Consider the following 14494-nt stretch of genomic DNA (forward strand, 5'->3'; position numbering starts at 1 on the left):
ACTTACTAGCATGTTAAACCCATTCTCTTTGGTCTAGGTGACTCTCAAATAACAATAGTTCTAAGTCACCAGACATGAACTACCCTGCAGTCTTCTTCATTCTTAACTACTTAGTCTCTTTCTTTCTTACTTGTAATTCCCTGGGTTCTAACTTCTGGATTCAAAGGTAAGTTTTCAGAAGCAAAATGGAAAATGAAATAGAAAATCCAAAGTTTGTTTCAGATGAGCCCTACCACTCCGCATATTGTATGGAAAAAGATAATAGGCTTAGGTCTGGACTCAGCCATCTACCAGATACGGAGCATTAGATAAATCAGTTCCTATCGCTGCCGCCGGATTTTCCCATCTTTAAAATGGGATTTGTAGAATTTACACCTGGGGCATGTGCGGGGCAGGGCCACAGTGACAGATATTTAGGAATCCCGTAGCTCTTGGTAAATCGCTCTGTGAAAGGCTCCACGCCAAACATACTGACTCGGGAGGGGGTGGGGCCCGGGAATCTGTACTTTAGTAGCTTCTCAGGTGATTCAGATGCTCAGTCAGGTTTGACAACCAGGGACTGTTTCCAACCTTCCGGTTGTCTGGTCCACCTCTCAACTTCCTTCTGGTCCCAGCGATTTCCAGTTCCCGCAACAAAAAGAGCCGAGGCAGGAGTAGAGAAGAGGGAACAGGCGCCGCCAAGGCCTGCCGGGCCCAGGGTACCAGCCTCTCGCCCTCCTCCCCACTAGCAGGGTGCCAGCCGACGGGTTACATAACGGGCCCCCGCGGAGCGCTCTCGCGAGGTTTCCACCTCCCCGTCCTCGCTCCACGTCAAAGGAAACCGGGCGGAGCGGCCAACATGGCGGAACGCAGGCGACACAAGAAGCGGATTCAGGTAGCCAAGTCGAGTCCTGGGGTACAGGCTTCAGGGCGCTCGGAAGTGAGAGAAGTGGGGAAAGCCCTCAGGAAGGGCGAGCGAAACCGACGGCGAGGTGGGGTGGGGTTCCGTCGCGAGGCCGCCGGCTGCGGGCTGCGTCGTTGTGCAGGGGCCTGAGAGAGGGCGGTGGTGGTGACGGCGGAGACTGTGGCCGAGGTGCTGGGACAGCGGCGGAAAGCAGGAGGCGCCGCGCTGGGAATCGGCAGCGTAGGGTTCCTGTGGCTGCGCCGGCCCGGTCCTGCGCTGGGTGCCCAGCCTCCTCCCAGCGCTGACGCCGACCCTCTCCAAGCTCGTTTCTCTTCTTCACCCCATCCTCTTGCCTTAGCTCCCTCAAAATTAAGGCCATAGTAATTAGGGTAGAAGGAGGAGGACTGATCTAAAGCAGCCGGCAATCTGTGCGCAACAGAAGGACCGTAAAAGGGCGAGTAATATAGGTTTGGTCAGCTGGCTTGGGGGCCCAGGCGGCGATCTGCCTATCCATTTGTTCAGTTGCGTGTACCCTCCTTTCTTCTCCATGTTATTAAGTTAATAGTCCAGTTGAAGCTCTCGGCTTTCTTTCAGGCGACACAGTGTAAAATAAACACAGCTCGGTTCATACTGCAACGAGCTGGTCGCGCCCAGAAACCTGTGTGTCATCCTCATAACCTACATAACATCCCTCCCTCATTCCATATGCGTGTCATCTGTGCATTTCATTCCTGCAATTTTCCCCTTGTTGTTCTTGCTCTTTACCAAGAGGATTAAATATGTGGAACATCTTAGGCTCAGGGTGTCCGTTTCTCATCAGCTCATGTTCCTAGAAACCTTTGTATGTCATCATAAATTGATAGCATGTTGTAAATTGTTAACATACTAATCAGAAATTGTTACAGTCATTATTGTCTTTTTGTTCCTTATATTTCATTGTTTAGAATGACTGTCTTATGTTTTATTCCTCCATTAAAAAAAAATCTATCACTTAATCAGTTTACACCACAGATGGTTTGAGCTAGGCAAGTTAAAATTCTCCAGAAAACTTTGAAATCCTAGGAAAAAAGATGCCAGTAAATTTGGATTTTTGGAATTGGGCAAATGTAAAGTAGTTTGGAACAGCATGCAGAACAGGATCATAAAGAGACATTTCCTTGAGTTCAGACAGGCCATAAAACCAAGACTTAAGGTTATTACGGAAGAAATTTCTAATTATACTATTCTTAGTCTTTCAAAATTTAGTATTATTGGTCAGGTATAAATAATATATAAGACTTTCATTAGAATTTGTATTGAATTTGTCAAATATTACTTACTGGACTCCTTATATTTACGTATACATTACACTTATGCGTTTTAAACAAACACTTTTTACCATTCCAGCTGTTATTTAATATTGTTGTAAAGGTGATCCTAATTCACTTTTTGAATAGCTGCTCTATTTCAATTGTGATTTTTATATTAAATGGAAAAGTAGATTAAGAAGCTTTATAGTAGCGGTGGTGGCTGGGAGCTAAAACTTGAGCCAGACTGCCTGTTTGTACTTGTTTCACTGTTAACTGTGTAACTTTGGGCAAGTTACTTAACTTTTTACCTCAATTTCTAAATCTGTAAAAAAGGAATATTTACCTTTAAAAAAAATAAAAAGGAACCTCATAGGATTGTAGGGTTGTTGCGAAAAAATGCATTAAAAGGGTGCTTGGCATTTGACTCCTTTTTCCCCCTCCCCAAGGATGAAGGATTTACGATGATTTGTTTTGTTTTTCGTTAAGCATTCTGATATGCTGAAGAAAGATTAACAGCTGTCTATTCAGTAAATAAACTATTATGTTGTGAGTTCCATAAAATATAGCTTATTTACTTAACTTTTGTTTATTTGAAGATCAGAAAAGTATGTGAGGATCTGATTGTTGAAAATCAGCTTGGCATACTGCTAAATCAAACTAAATAACATTTATTTTCCCATCCTCAAAGTTTTCTACATAGCTGTGCTAGAATGCTGTGAAGCTCTTGGGAGTGCTACTTGGAGTACTACTATGCTATTTTAACAAATTAATAAAAATATACAATAGCTTATACAATTCCTTGTCCCCCATCCAGAGACTCAGAAACTCTATAATATTAGCATCACTTTAGACAAAAAGATCAAATGTGATGATAAAGTGTAGAGTTTCAGTTACAGAAAAGATTCTGTTGTAAGACTTTTGGCCAAAAAAGGTCTGTAATATCAACTGAGTTTCCTGTTGTTTGTTACTTGATGTTTTCTGTTCAGGAAAGATTTTTATGTTTAATGGATTGAGTGACCTTGAATTATAATTTGTACCTTGGGGGAAGTGATTGATATAGACAAGTTCAGGGTTTAAGAAAGTAGCTAACTCATTTGCTTTTTCTAGTATAGCATAATTTCAGATTCTGATGTCCCATCAAAGTTGGAAGCAAGAGGACTATTTTGTCACATTTCCTTCTTGGACTCACTTTACTGGTCACTGCAAACCAGAAGTGAGCTACATGTTCATTGACATCATATTGGGAAATTTTAATGATCAAGATTCTCAAATGAGAGTGATTTCAATCTAAATTAATGAAACATTCAAAAATAATTTAAGAAATGCAATTATGTAAGTTTTTAAGAATGTGTAGTAAGTGCTTATAGATTAACAAGGTGCTGCTTACTAGAAAGGTTGATTTAAAATCCTAGTATCATGAAATTTTAGAGTTGAAAGGATTTTCAAATAGTAAAGTTTGTTTGGAATCCTTTCGCACAAATGCAGGTCTTATATAAAAGCAGAGTGGTGGGTCCAAAGTCCTGTTACTTTGGCACCCCACTACCATCACATCCCCATACCTCATAGTTCTTTAAACTACCTTTAGGACCTTGGTAAAAAAGTATTACTAAGTATAAAACATTGCTGTAAACCATCACCCTCATTTTTCAGATGAACTGAGGTTTAGTGAGGTTATTTATATGAATTGACCCAGGATTATTCATCAGGATAGTAAAACCAGATTTAAACCAAGTGTTTTAATTCCCAGCTAAATGTTTTTTTCCACCTCACCATTGATAACATAAAAATAAATTGTTCTGAAATACTTTAATCCTGAAGTCTTTATATTGTATAACGTAAAGACTTAACATGACTTATCCCTGCTAAAGAGAGCATCATCCCATTCAGTATTCTGCTTATGTAAGGTATCTAGTTGAGTTTTGAGATATTAAATGGCTTATGAATTCTTAGAACTTCTATAACTTTCATCTCAGTTAATTTTGTTGTACCCATCTGTCCTCCTGGCATTGAAATCCTGACATATCATAGGCCTATATGCTCAACTTCAGAAAAGAGAAAGTTTAGGACTTTACAGTCTGACTCTCTGGGACTTTCTGAAGAAAAGAGAAGGAACCCAAAAGCTAGTCCCAAGTGAAAACTCCCCACTCCTAGGGCAGGGCAGGGCAGGGCAGGTGCAGGCAGGGCAGGCAGGGCAGGGCTTGCAATAGGAATAAAGCAGGGGGATATCACAGAAGGGTACTGTCAGAGTTAAGATGTAGAGACTCTTGTAAAACTTTATTAATGTGCTGTGTGTGACTTTAAGCAAATGATATATCTAAGGTTCCTTACGGCTTTCAGGTTTTATTCTGTTAACTATTTGCATTTTCACAAATATTTTATACTGCTTGTATGAAGATACAAATTCAGTTTGTGAACTAACCTTTTTCTTTTTTGTTCAATTTACTCAACAAATCAAATAAATCAAAGCTTATTTCTATTGAATATAGCAATTAAAAAAATTCTTCTAAATCAAAAATTCTGTAAGATTAAATGAAGCCTGTGGCTTACTGACTCTTGATCTAATAATTTTTTCTCAAAAAGGTACTGGCTAAAATAATATATAGTTAGAAATGATAATTCCTATTTTATTACAGTATTTAAGCGTTGGTGTATTCTAAAGTAAAAATCATATTTGTTAAATAATTTTAAAAGAGTGTTCTAACTAAACTTTCAATTTATATAATCTTGGACTGTGAGTTACAGGAGCCAGCATCTTTCGTATTTGGATGCAAAGATGGCAGTCTAGCCTCAATATTGGTTCTTAGCTTCCTCTTTCTAAGCATTTGAGTTCATTCATTGAGCTATATAAAGTTCTCTTCATTTGAGAGTGAATGAGCTGATTTCTCTTTATCAGTGGGTCTTGCTATTCCCAAAAGTCCTTCACTTTTTGTTAGGAGGTTTCTAGAAAAGTTATGAAAATATTCTGAAGATTTGTTCACATCAAAAAGAACAAAAGAGGGGAGATACTGTAGTCTAATGTATAAACAAGAAGAGGGTAGGACTTTTATACTCTTCAAGGGAGAGCGCAGCAGGGGAGCAGTGATGGTGAGGAGTCCGTGGCAGGATCTTCTATATAACCAACTTCCCATGGTCATGTTGTCTTGGCTTTCTGGCTGTAAAGCCTCAGCAGATAGCACAAATTCTGTACTTTTCATTAAAGACAGCCTACAACGTGTATAACTTATATGTGGTATAGTGAACATTTATAATATTTCACAAAGGTAAATAAAAACTTTTAAAAGATTTGAATTTCAAGAAGGAGCAAGGAAGGTATCATTGTCCTGATAGAATTCACTACTTTTCCAGTCATACTTTCAAGGGAAGATACTGATAACTTTAAGAAAGTATCAAAGGACAGGTAACTCTGTGTCTAGTTAAGAAAGATTATCTAAGTCCTTGTTTTCTGAGTCTCTTCTGTTCATTGTTGCTTATTAATGCCTTTACCAAGGAGGGGAAAGGAATAAAAATAGATTATAGTTGACTCTTGAACTACACAGATTTGAACTCTGTGAGTCCATTTATACACAAATTTTTTTCTGTAAGTATACAGTTGGCACTTGGTATCCCCGGGTTTTGCATCTGCAGATTCAACCAATGGATCTGTGGTTTCAACTGTATGCATTGATGTATGCCATTTTATGTAAGAGACTTGAGCATCTGAGGATTTTGGTATCCATTGGGGGTCCTGGAACCAATCCCCTATGGATACTGAGGGACAACTGTAATTAAATTTGGGGGTGAGTCAAAAGTTATACATGGATTTTCAATTGTGCAGGAAATTGGCACCCCTAACCCTGCATTGTTCAAGGGTCAGCTGTAATTGAGTCTGTTTTGCAGTATAGAAATGAGTTTAGTTAACTTATTTGTTAAAATGAAGTTTTGAAATGTTGTCAGATTCCCTATATGTAATAATAGAATGGACTTTTCAGTTTCTTGCGTAGCCTAGTATCATATTTTACATGTGATGCTTCTGTCAGCAATCAGATTAATGCATTTATGCCTGTGTTCAAGTAAGTGGTTTAATTGAGTGTTAGCATGAGTGTAGACTTGTCATGCCTAAAGTTTATATGATTGTTTTTTCCCTCAGAATCACCTTCTTTCCAAATTCCTGTTATTGAAAAACTATCCATCCTTTCAGTTGGTCAAATTAGAGATCTGACATCTTTTACTCAGCCATTTCATTCATCCTTTATCATTCAATCCTATCTGTTCTACATTCAAAATATTTGAGATAGCCACAATCCTTTCCATTCCTAGTCCAGTATCACGTCACATCTTACTTGAATACTAACTAGTTCCCCTGCCTTATGCTTTTTATGCTTTTTTTTTTCCCAATTCATGCTATACACAGCCACCAAAATAATGTGTCTGTCGTGTTTTCTAATTATGTCCTTCTGTTCAAAAACCACTAATGGTCTTTCTGCTACTTACAGGATAAAGTGGAAATACCTCAGACTGCCTTGAAGACTCTTTAGCCCTATTCTACTTATACATACTTAACCTCACAATGCTTCCTAACTTGTCTGCTGGAACCAAATTTTATGCTCATTCTCAGCCACAATGTTTATGCTGTCCATTCAATTTACCCAAACTTGTTCCTCTTCAAAATCCAGTTCCTTCTTCCAAGAGGTCTTTCATAGTTGTTCTCATCCACATTAATAATCCTACTTCTTTGTGTACTCCTAAAATATTTTTTCTACCATTGGTTTTGGAAAGTAACAGTTGCTGTTTGGGGGTAATAGGTACCATGCCTCACAAATTTTTGATATTAACTGTAGCACTCAAAGATATAGGGTAAACAGTAAGTATGTATTGGAATGATTTATGCTTATTGAGCCTTCTCAATAAGAAGCACAATTGTTTCTAATCAAGCATAGCCCAGTAACAAGTTATCAGTTAATTAGACATACCTTTAAATTAACAACAAATGTATCAAATGAGAGATAAAATGAGCATATATGGATATGATTATAAAATAGAATTTGTTTCTATAAGCCAATTTTAGTATCTCATTATTTTCAACTATTTATAGTATTTTTTGGCTTTACCACACTATGTAGGATATTATTTACTAATAGAAGAGGCTCCTGGAAATGCACTGTCTTACACAAGCATAATTAAATACTAACATTTAACATATGAAACTAGCACATTAATATATTTTAGTGTGATTTCAAAAATTGAAATATAGAATTTTCACCTTTAGCATGTCAGAAATATGTTTTGTGACTAGGCTCCAAATTAAATCATTATGAGCCTTCTAGATGTTAGTAAACTTAGAATGTTATATTTTGAATTCACAGTATTTTAAGATTTTTTTTTCTGTGGTACACATTTTTATATCTAAAACCAAAGGGTTTTTATTCACATAAATACCTGGCTTTTACTATAGTCTTTATTTGCATTGAATGACTTGGGCTTTTAAATTTTATTAACACAAATAATCCACAAATGGGGTAGGAGCAGAATATAAGAATCATACATGTCATTTGGGTACTGGAAGTAGAGGAGTTGGGAAATGCAAAGGAAGAAATATGAGAAATAGCCACCAGGTGACTCAGCAACCAAAGGACAAGCTTTTACTTCATTACTCCTTTTTAGGATAAAATTAAAGCTAAAACCTTGGTTTGTTGATTGTTCCTTAGTTTCATCAAACATAGCTAAATTCAGTCTTACCTGAATTTGTGAGAAAACTGACTTAAAGACAGATAATTTAGATAGTTTATTTTTTCTATTTCATGTTGGTAGAATGTCTTGCCTGAAACATAGCTATCTCACATTGATTGATCTCAGCATTCTAGAGTCTTGGCAGATAATTCTTTACTATTATTTAGCTTTTATTCATTTCAGAAACAGACTTTCCTGAAATCAATCACATCTAGATTCCATATTCCTGGAAATATTGCTTGAATGCTCCATGCATCATGCTTAAACATGTAATTAAAGACAGTACTTTTGTTTCAATAGCTTACAGCAATAAGACAACTTCTAAAAGTAGATATACTTTGTACATATAAAATATATACAAACGTAGACTGCCTTCATTTTCTTCAGTATATTGTTTGAGACAATAAGTACACAGGAGGAATTGTCAAATTAAAGAAGTAGTTCAGAATGTAAGAAAATGAAAGGAAGATGGGGAATGATAAACACTGAAGAAAGTAATAGGAAATTTGGAGAAAGAAATGGAAGAAAGAAAAGAGGGAAGAATTAAAGCAGCCTTTCCAAAACTCTTTGTCCACTTCCATAAATAGTTCTTCAAATAAGATTGTAATTTATCTGTCTATTGCATTTTTATTTTTGCTTTACCCCCTACAAGGGAAGAAAGGAAGAAACACAAGGTGAGAAAGTGTCCCAGACAGTATCTGGGATTTGCAACCACAAGGGAAAAGGGAAAGGAGTACAAATCTTCAGGATCTCAGTCCTCAGATAGTTCTTAATGGCTACTACACCAGGACTACTATCTTTGGTTAATTTGAGAACTGCTCCTATGGTGTGTTGTTCATTGTTCAGGGTAGATATCTTTTGCTATTATTTAACATTTATTTAGAGTACCTGTTTCTACTTTGACATTTGGGCACTCACTACTAGCAACCACTTACTCTGTTCAGTTATTGCTTTGTAGCTTATGAAAAGAGACCAGGCAAGAGTGAAGGTGAACTGGTACAATGTAGCTGCCATACTGGAAAAATAACTCAAAATAAATGCCTTGTAGGTGAGGGCAAGAGGCAGACAGATTTTGGCTTTATCAACTTGTATTCAAAATGCATGTAATTTAAAAAATCTCTATCCTATCATTTGTATACATCACCAGGTCTGTTCCAGAGAAGGCCTGAAAGAAAGGCCTGTACTCTACTTAAGAAGATTTGCAGAACAGATCAGTAAATTAAATTTCTTCAGCGTGTGAATTTCTCACGTAAATGATTACATTAATATTCTTACTTTGCAGGAAGTTGGTGAACCATCTAAAGAAGAGAAGGCTGTAGCCAAGTATCTTCGATTCAACTGTCCAACAAAGTCCACCAATATGATGGGTCACCGGGTTGATTATTTTATTGGTAGGATTATATCAGTAAAATTATGTTAGTGTACATATCTTACGAATATACCTAAATTTGGGATATGTCGTTTTAAAAGTGCTTTCCAAGTGTGATTGGTGAAGTTGAGTGATGAGCATATGGCAATCACTTATCCTATTATTTCCTTTTATTATTGAAATTATGAATAATAAAAAGATAAAAGAAAGTGCTTTATAATAACATTTGTTGGAAATTTTTAAAACAGGATTTATTTTCAGTATTAGTACTACCTTTTGTTCAGATAGTGTATGTACTTAAAGGTAATCTTTTTGTATAACTCTGGAGTATAGTTCAGTGTGAAACAGGTCTGTTGGAACCAATATAGGCACTTTGGATCATCACATAATTCAAACACCCTCATTATAAGCTAATGCCATCTGTAGTGTATCCCCATAGCTTATAAATAGTGGTTGAGTTTTCCTGTCTGATCCATTAAGATTGAATTGACATTACAGAGAAGAAGAAATTGCTTTGTCTTTTCTTTCTTAAGTGTCATGGTTAATGATTTTGGTATTCATTAAAAGTTTTGAAAATAGATGTGCTATTCACATCAGAACTAATGTATTTAGTTTCTTCTAGTGACAGCAGTAGATTGTTCAGAGTTTATTCCTCGGTGAGTTATAGTAAAGCATGATAACAGAATTTCTATTACTGTGAGAGAGGAAGGTTTTTGGTTTACTTACCCTAATTTAATTATGATTATTGATAAGAGTGATAGTTACATTTACTTTGAATTTTTGTTTAGAACATTTCCCTATTAATTTATTTTGCTTTTTTTAGTATTTTTGAATATCATTTATTTCCAAGAATTACTTTAAAAAGATGCTTATCGATATGCTTCACAAACTGAGGTTCTGAGGAACTGTTTATCGTGATCATGTCAGACTTAAATTTTCTGTTGAACTTGGTTTTATTTTCTGATGCCAGAATGTTGAAATTTGCCTTATAAAATATTATTTTGATATAAATTTCCTTGTATACTAAATTTAAAATAATAAATTTCTTCTTTAGCTTCAAAAGCAGTGGATTGCCTTTTGGATTCAAAATGGGCAAAGGCCAAGAAAGGAGAGGAAGCTTTATTTACAACAAGGGAGTCTGTGGTTGACTACTGCAACAGGTAGTGTTTATTTCTTAGTGAAGGATAACTAACTAGTAATTTAGTAATATTCTCCATAATCCTGAAGCTCCTTACCCATTTTCATCGTTAAATATAGTAATATTATAACACAGCTGAAACAAAACATGCAAACTGGATCTCTTCAGTACTTCTGCAAATACATTTATTTGGTGTTAGGCTATTGAATTTTTATAATTTTTACGGTCTGTTACAGTGGTCCCAAACCTTTTTGGTACCAGGGACCAGTGCTCCTATGAGAATCTAATGCTTGATAATCTGGGATTGAGCTGAGGTGGTGATGCTAGCGCTGGGGAGCAGTTGCAAATACAAATGAAGCTTTGATCATTTGCCTGCCACTCACCACCTGCTTTGTGGCCCCAGGGGTCGGGGGTTTGGGGACCCCTGGTCTATTACATTTGTACATTTGCCAAGCTGACTAAACTGAAGAGTCAGCAATAAAAGTCATATATCAGCACCAACAGTAAACAAAAGCCTTCTAAAGCAACTGGTTGGGGAGTCTTTTCCAAAACTTTGGCAGGCTTTGGCAGGGATTCCTAATAAATCTGTTGTTCCTGAGTTTGTTGTTCATTCAGTGCCTATACACTGAGCTGTTAGCTGGTACCCTTCTCTATTTTGTGATTGCTAATGTATTCCTTGTAAAGTCAAAACAGCTGCAACAACTGCCTTTTCTTGACTCCAAGATGAAGTATAGACAGTTTAGTAACATATCCGTGTTTTTCATAATAGGTACTTATGCACGAAAATCACTTTCCTTTTGGAAATAAGTATGCTGATTTTCTTTCCATTTTTTCCTTTGGTTTAAATAAGCATATTTATTAAGATGTTGATAACCAGATTTTGTTTATGTGACACTATAGTTTATAATCAGTGGAAATTTGACATTTTAGAGTATTTTTTATGTTCGGTAAGAAGGTACATATAGCAATTTATTAATATGTTGTTTAATGGCATTTAAAGTATCAGCCACACAAGACCTTTCTTAAAAACCACTATTTCACAACCTTGTTTCTAAAGCTATAAAGTTAAAGAATTATTAAATATTTCTTAATGTTCGTAGTCACCGAAAACTAGAGTCACTAATGGACCTTTCAGAAATGATGAAAAGTTCTTTGTTGGCACAGGGATGAGCTAATAGTTGGTATTTTCCTTTACAGCCATTTGTGCTTTTAGAACTCCAAAGTGCAACTGCCTGCCTTGCATCAAAATAGATTTATTTTTTATATATGATGTAAAAATTAAAATACTCAATAAATGCTAAAACAGAGAAGTTAGGTAAATTACCCAAGGTCACACAGCTAGTCAGTTTCAGAACCAGAATTCTAAGTCCAACAGCCTGGCTCCATAGTCCATGCTCTTAACCACTGTGTGCTATACTTTCTCTTCCAACAAAATGATAATACATTTAATAAAGCAGAAATTAAGATGAAGGATTCACCTGTCAGTACAGGTATCCTCTGCTTTCTGAAAGTTTGTGGAAGACTTACATTATGGTAAAAGCTTTGTAAAACCAGAAGTCCTCTTCAGATTTGCTTCAGATAGTGAAAACAGGTACGAATGTAAATCTTTTGTAAAAGCAAAAACTCTCTTCAGATTTCTTTAGGTTAGTGAAAACAGGTACTGATGCAGGTCTTTCTTGAAAGAGAAGTGATGTAAAGTGAATTTTTGGAAAGCGGGAGGGATACTTTTCACTTTAATCCACTTCACCTTACAAAAAGTTCCATAGGAATGCCGTACTTTCAGATAGCAGGGAAACCAGTACTATTTGAATATTAAATCTGTAAGCCCAACTCTGAAGAGAGCAGCCAGTATTAATCCACATCTCTTGGTCTTTTAGGAGCCTTGATACCTTGTTATATGGAAAGCCCAAAAGACCCGAGTACAGAGACTGTCCTAGATACACACTACTTTTCATTGTGTATGTTATTCCCATTCACGTCAGGTTATTTGTGTCCTTTCTGCACTAAAATTGAGAAGTAGATCTACCTAAATTCTTCAGAGCCACTTTAACCATGGAGGCCTCATGATGGCCAGCCCTCATGGATTCCTGCTTGACTACATACAGAAGCACAAAAGGAAACTTGTCCGCTCTCATTTTCCGAAGCTGCTAAGTGGACTTAAGGGAATCTGAGGAAAAAGAAAACAGGAAAGTGTAGAATAATACACAAAACAATCTTTTCTAATATATTCTATATCTCTTTATGGCCTATTTAATCTAGCACCATTCTAACTCTCCATATGACTTTCCATCTCCACCCTCCCAGTCCATTAAAGCCCTTCTCACTCTTGTTCGTATATCACAGTCATTTTCTCTCTGGTCTTTATTTGTTCATAACCTGGCACTTTCCCCAAATGGTTGTCCCTCTGTCCTGCCTGCCTTTCAGTATAAATATCCTTCAAGTTCCATCTCTACCATGCAGTATTCCCCAGGCCCTCAAGCCCACATTAATCTTTCTATCTAAGGTTCTAAGAATTTATAAAGTTAGTATCATATAGTTTAGCTTTTAACTATTTTAAAAGTGTTGCATATGTGTTAGTTTTTTTGTTTGTTTTATTTCTTGGCAGCTAAATCTGAAGGCATTTGTGAGACTGTTTTATACTTTATTAAAGTAACTCCACAGTACAATATGGGCATTTAATACAACCTCACTATTGTCACACAGGTGAAAGTCCTGAACACATGTCTGGTATCATGTTTGTTAAACCTGAAAAATAAAAAGAGGTGAGGGAAGCAATTTAATAACTTGCTGCATTTAATTCATTTGTTTTTTCAACAAATATTTATCAAATACCTATTCTATGCCATGCCCCAGAAATACAAAGATGAATGTGACTTGGTTCCTGCCTCCAAAGCACCTGTTCTAGTCTGTTAAAGAAGACTCATGACTCATTACAATACAGTGTATTCTGTAAGGAAGACAGAAATGAGGAAATGTCAAGAATGGCTTTACAGGGAAAATTTTGAAACATAATAGGCGATTACACAGCAAACAATAGAAGAAAGGACATTTAATCCTGGCAAAGGGCACAGAACATGCTAAGAAAGGGAAGTATGAGTAGTTATGTGAAAATGTCAGCTTTATACTAAGTGATTTAATATAATGGAGGCATTGATATTATTATAATACAAATGTCATCTCACTTTTTCAGGCATAGAGTAAGTTGAAGTAGACATTTTCTAAAGACCTATCAAGAAATAAGTCATTGATTCTACTTGTATTATTACTGAATGGAATGATGCTATAATTAATGATTTATGCAACCGAATGTGTTTGTGTGTCTATTTCATAACTATTAAATGAAATTCAGTATTTTGCTATAGCAATAATGGCTAACTTTGAGTACGTATATGTCAGGCACCATGCTAATTAATCTACATGCTTCTCATTTAGTTCTAGAAATCCTTATGAGATAGATACCACATTTTAGAAATAAACTAAAATTAAGTAGCTTATCCAACCACTATATAAGTGATAGAGGTGGTATTTGCATGCATATACCTGAGTGAACTCTTTGACACCAATTTGGTTAATAGTCTGCTTTTCTTTCATGAGGGTGAGACAGCTGTGCAGGAAGGGTGACAGAAGCTGATATTCCTTCTGGTTCTGTGCCCTTCTATACTCACCAAGGGAAAGGTTTTTTTCTCTTAAAGTCTTATGTTTTATTTTTTAAATTATTTATTACTTTATTAAGAATATTTTTCTCCACTCTTAAAATGATACTGAGGAAAATTCAAATTACTAATAATGTTATCTCATAGATAACCACATTACCATTTGAGAATATATACTCAAGTATCTATGTGTGTATACATATACTCTTAATATATGGAAGTCTATAGTATGAACCGTAATATGAAATGCTGGTTTTCAATTAATACATAATGAATAGGATGTATTTTTGTTTTCACAGTAAGTGGTAATAAATGTTCCTTATAGAAAAATCTGGAAATCACATAAGTGCCAGAGTAAATAAAGAAAATTAGGATATGTTCATTATAAATTTTTGTAAGATATTCTGAAGTAGAGTAAAAATTTTAAATCCCCCTTCATATTCATATACCCACCAC

General features: G+C 35.9%; 1 protein-coding gene across 1 annotated transcript in view; it reads left to right on the top strand.

The window, feature by feature from the left end:
- The first annotated feature begins 688 nt into the window (after window positions 1-688).
- The window catches only part of SEC62 (SEC62 preprotein translocation factor), a 29834-nt gene continuing 16028 nt past the window's right edge, over window positions 689-14494 (top strand). The window contains exons 1-3 of the mRNA XM_039865005.1: window positions 689-874; window positions 9161-9269; window positions 10302-10407. Coding sequence (XP_039720939.1) covers window positions 839-874; window positions 9161-9269; window positions 10302-10407 — 251 coding nt within the window. The 5' untranslated portion in view covers window positions 689-838. The remainder of the gene's footprint in view (window positions 875-9160; window positions 9270-10301; window positions 10408-14494) is intronic.

Source organism: Pteropus medius, unplaced genomic scaffold (assembly GCF_902729225.1).
Source record: "Pteropus medius unplaced genomic scaffold, Ma_sr-lr_union100, whole genome shotgun sequence".
Lineage (NCBI taxonomy): Eukaryota > Metazoa > Chordata > Mammalia > Chiroptera > Pteropodidae > Pteropus > Pteropus medius.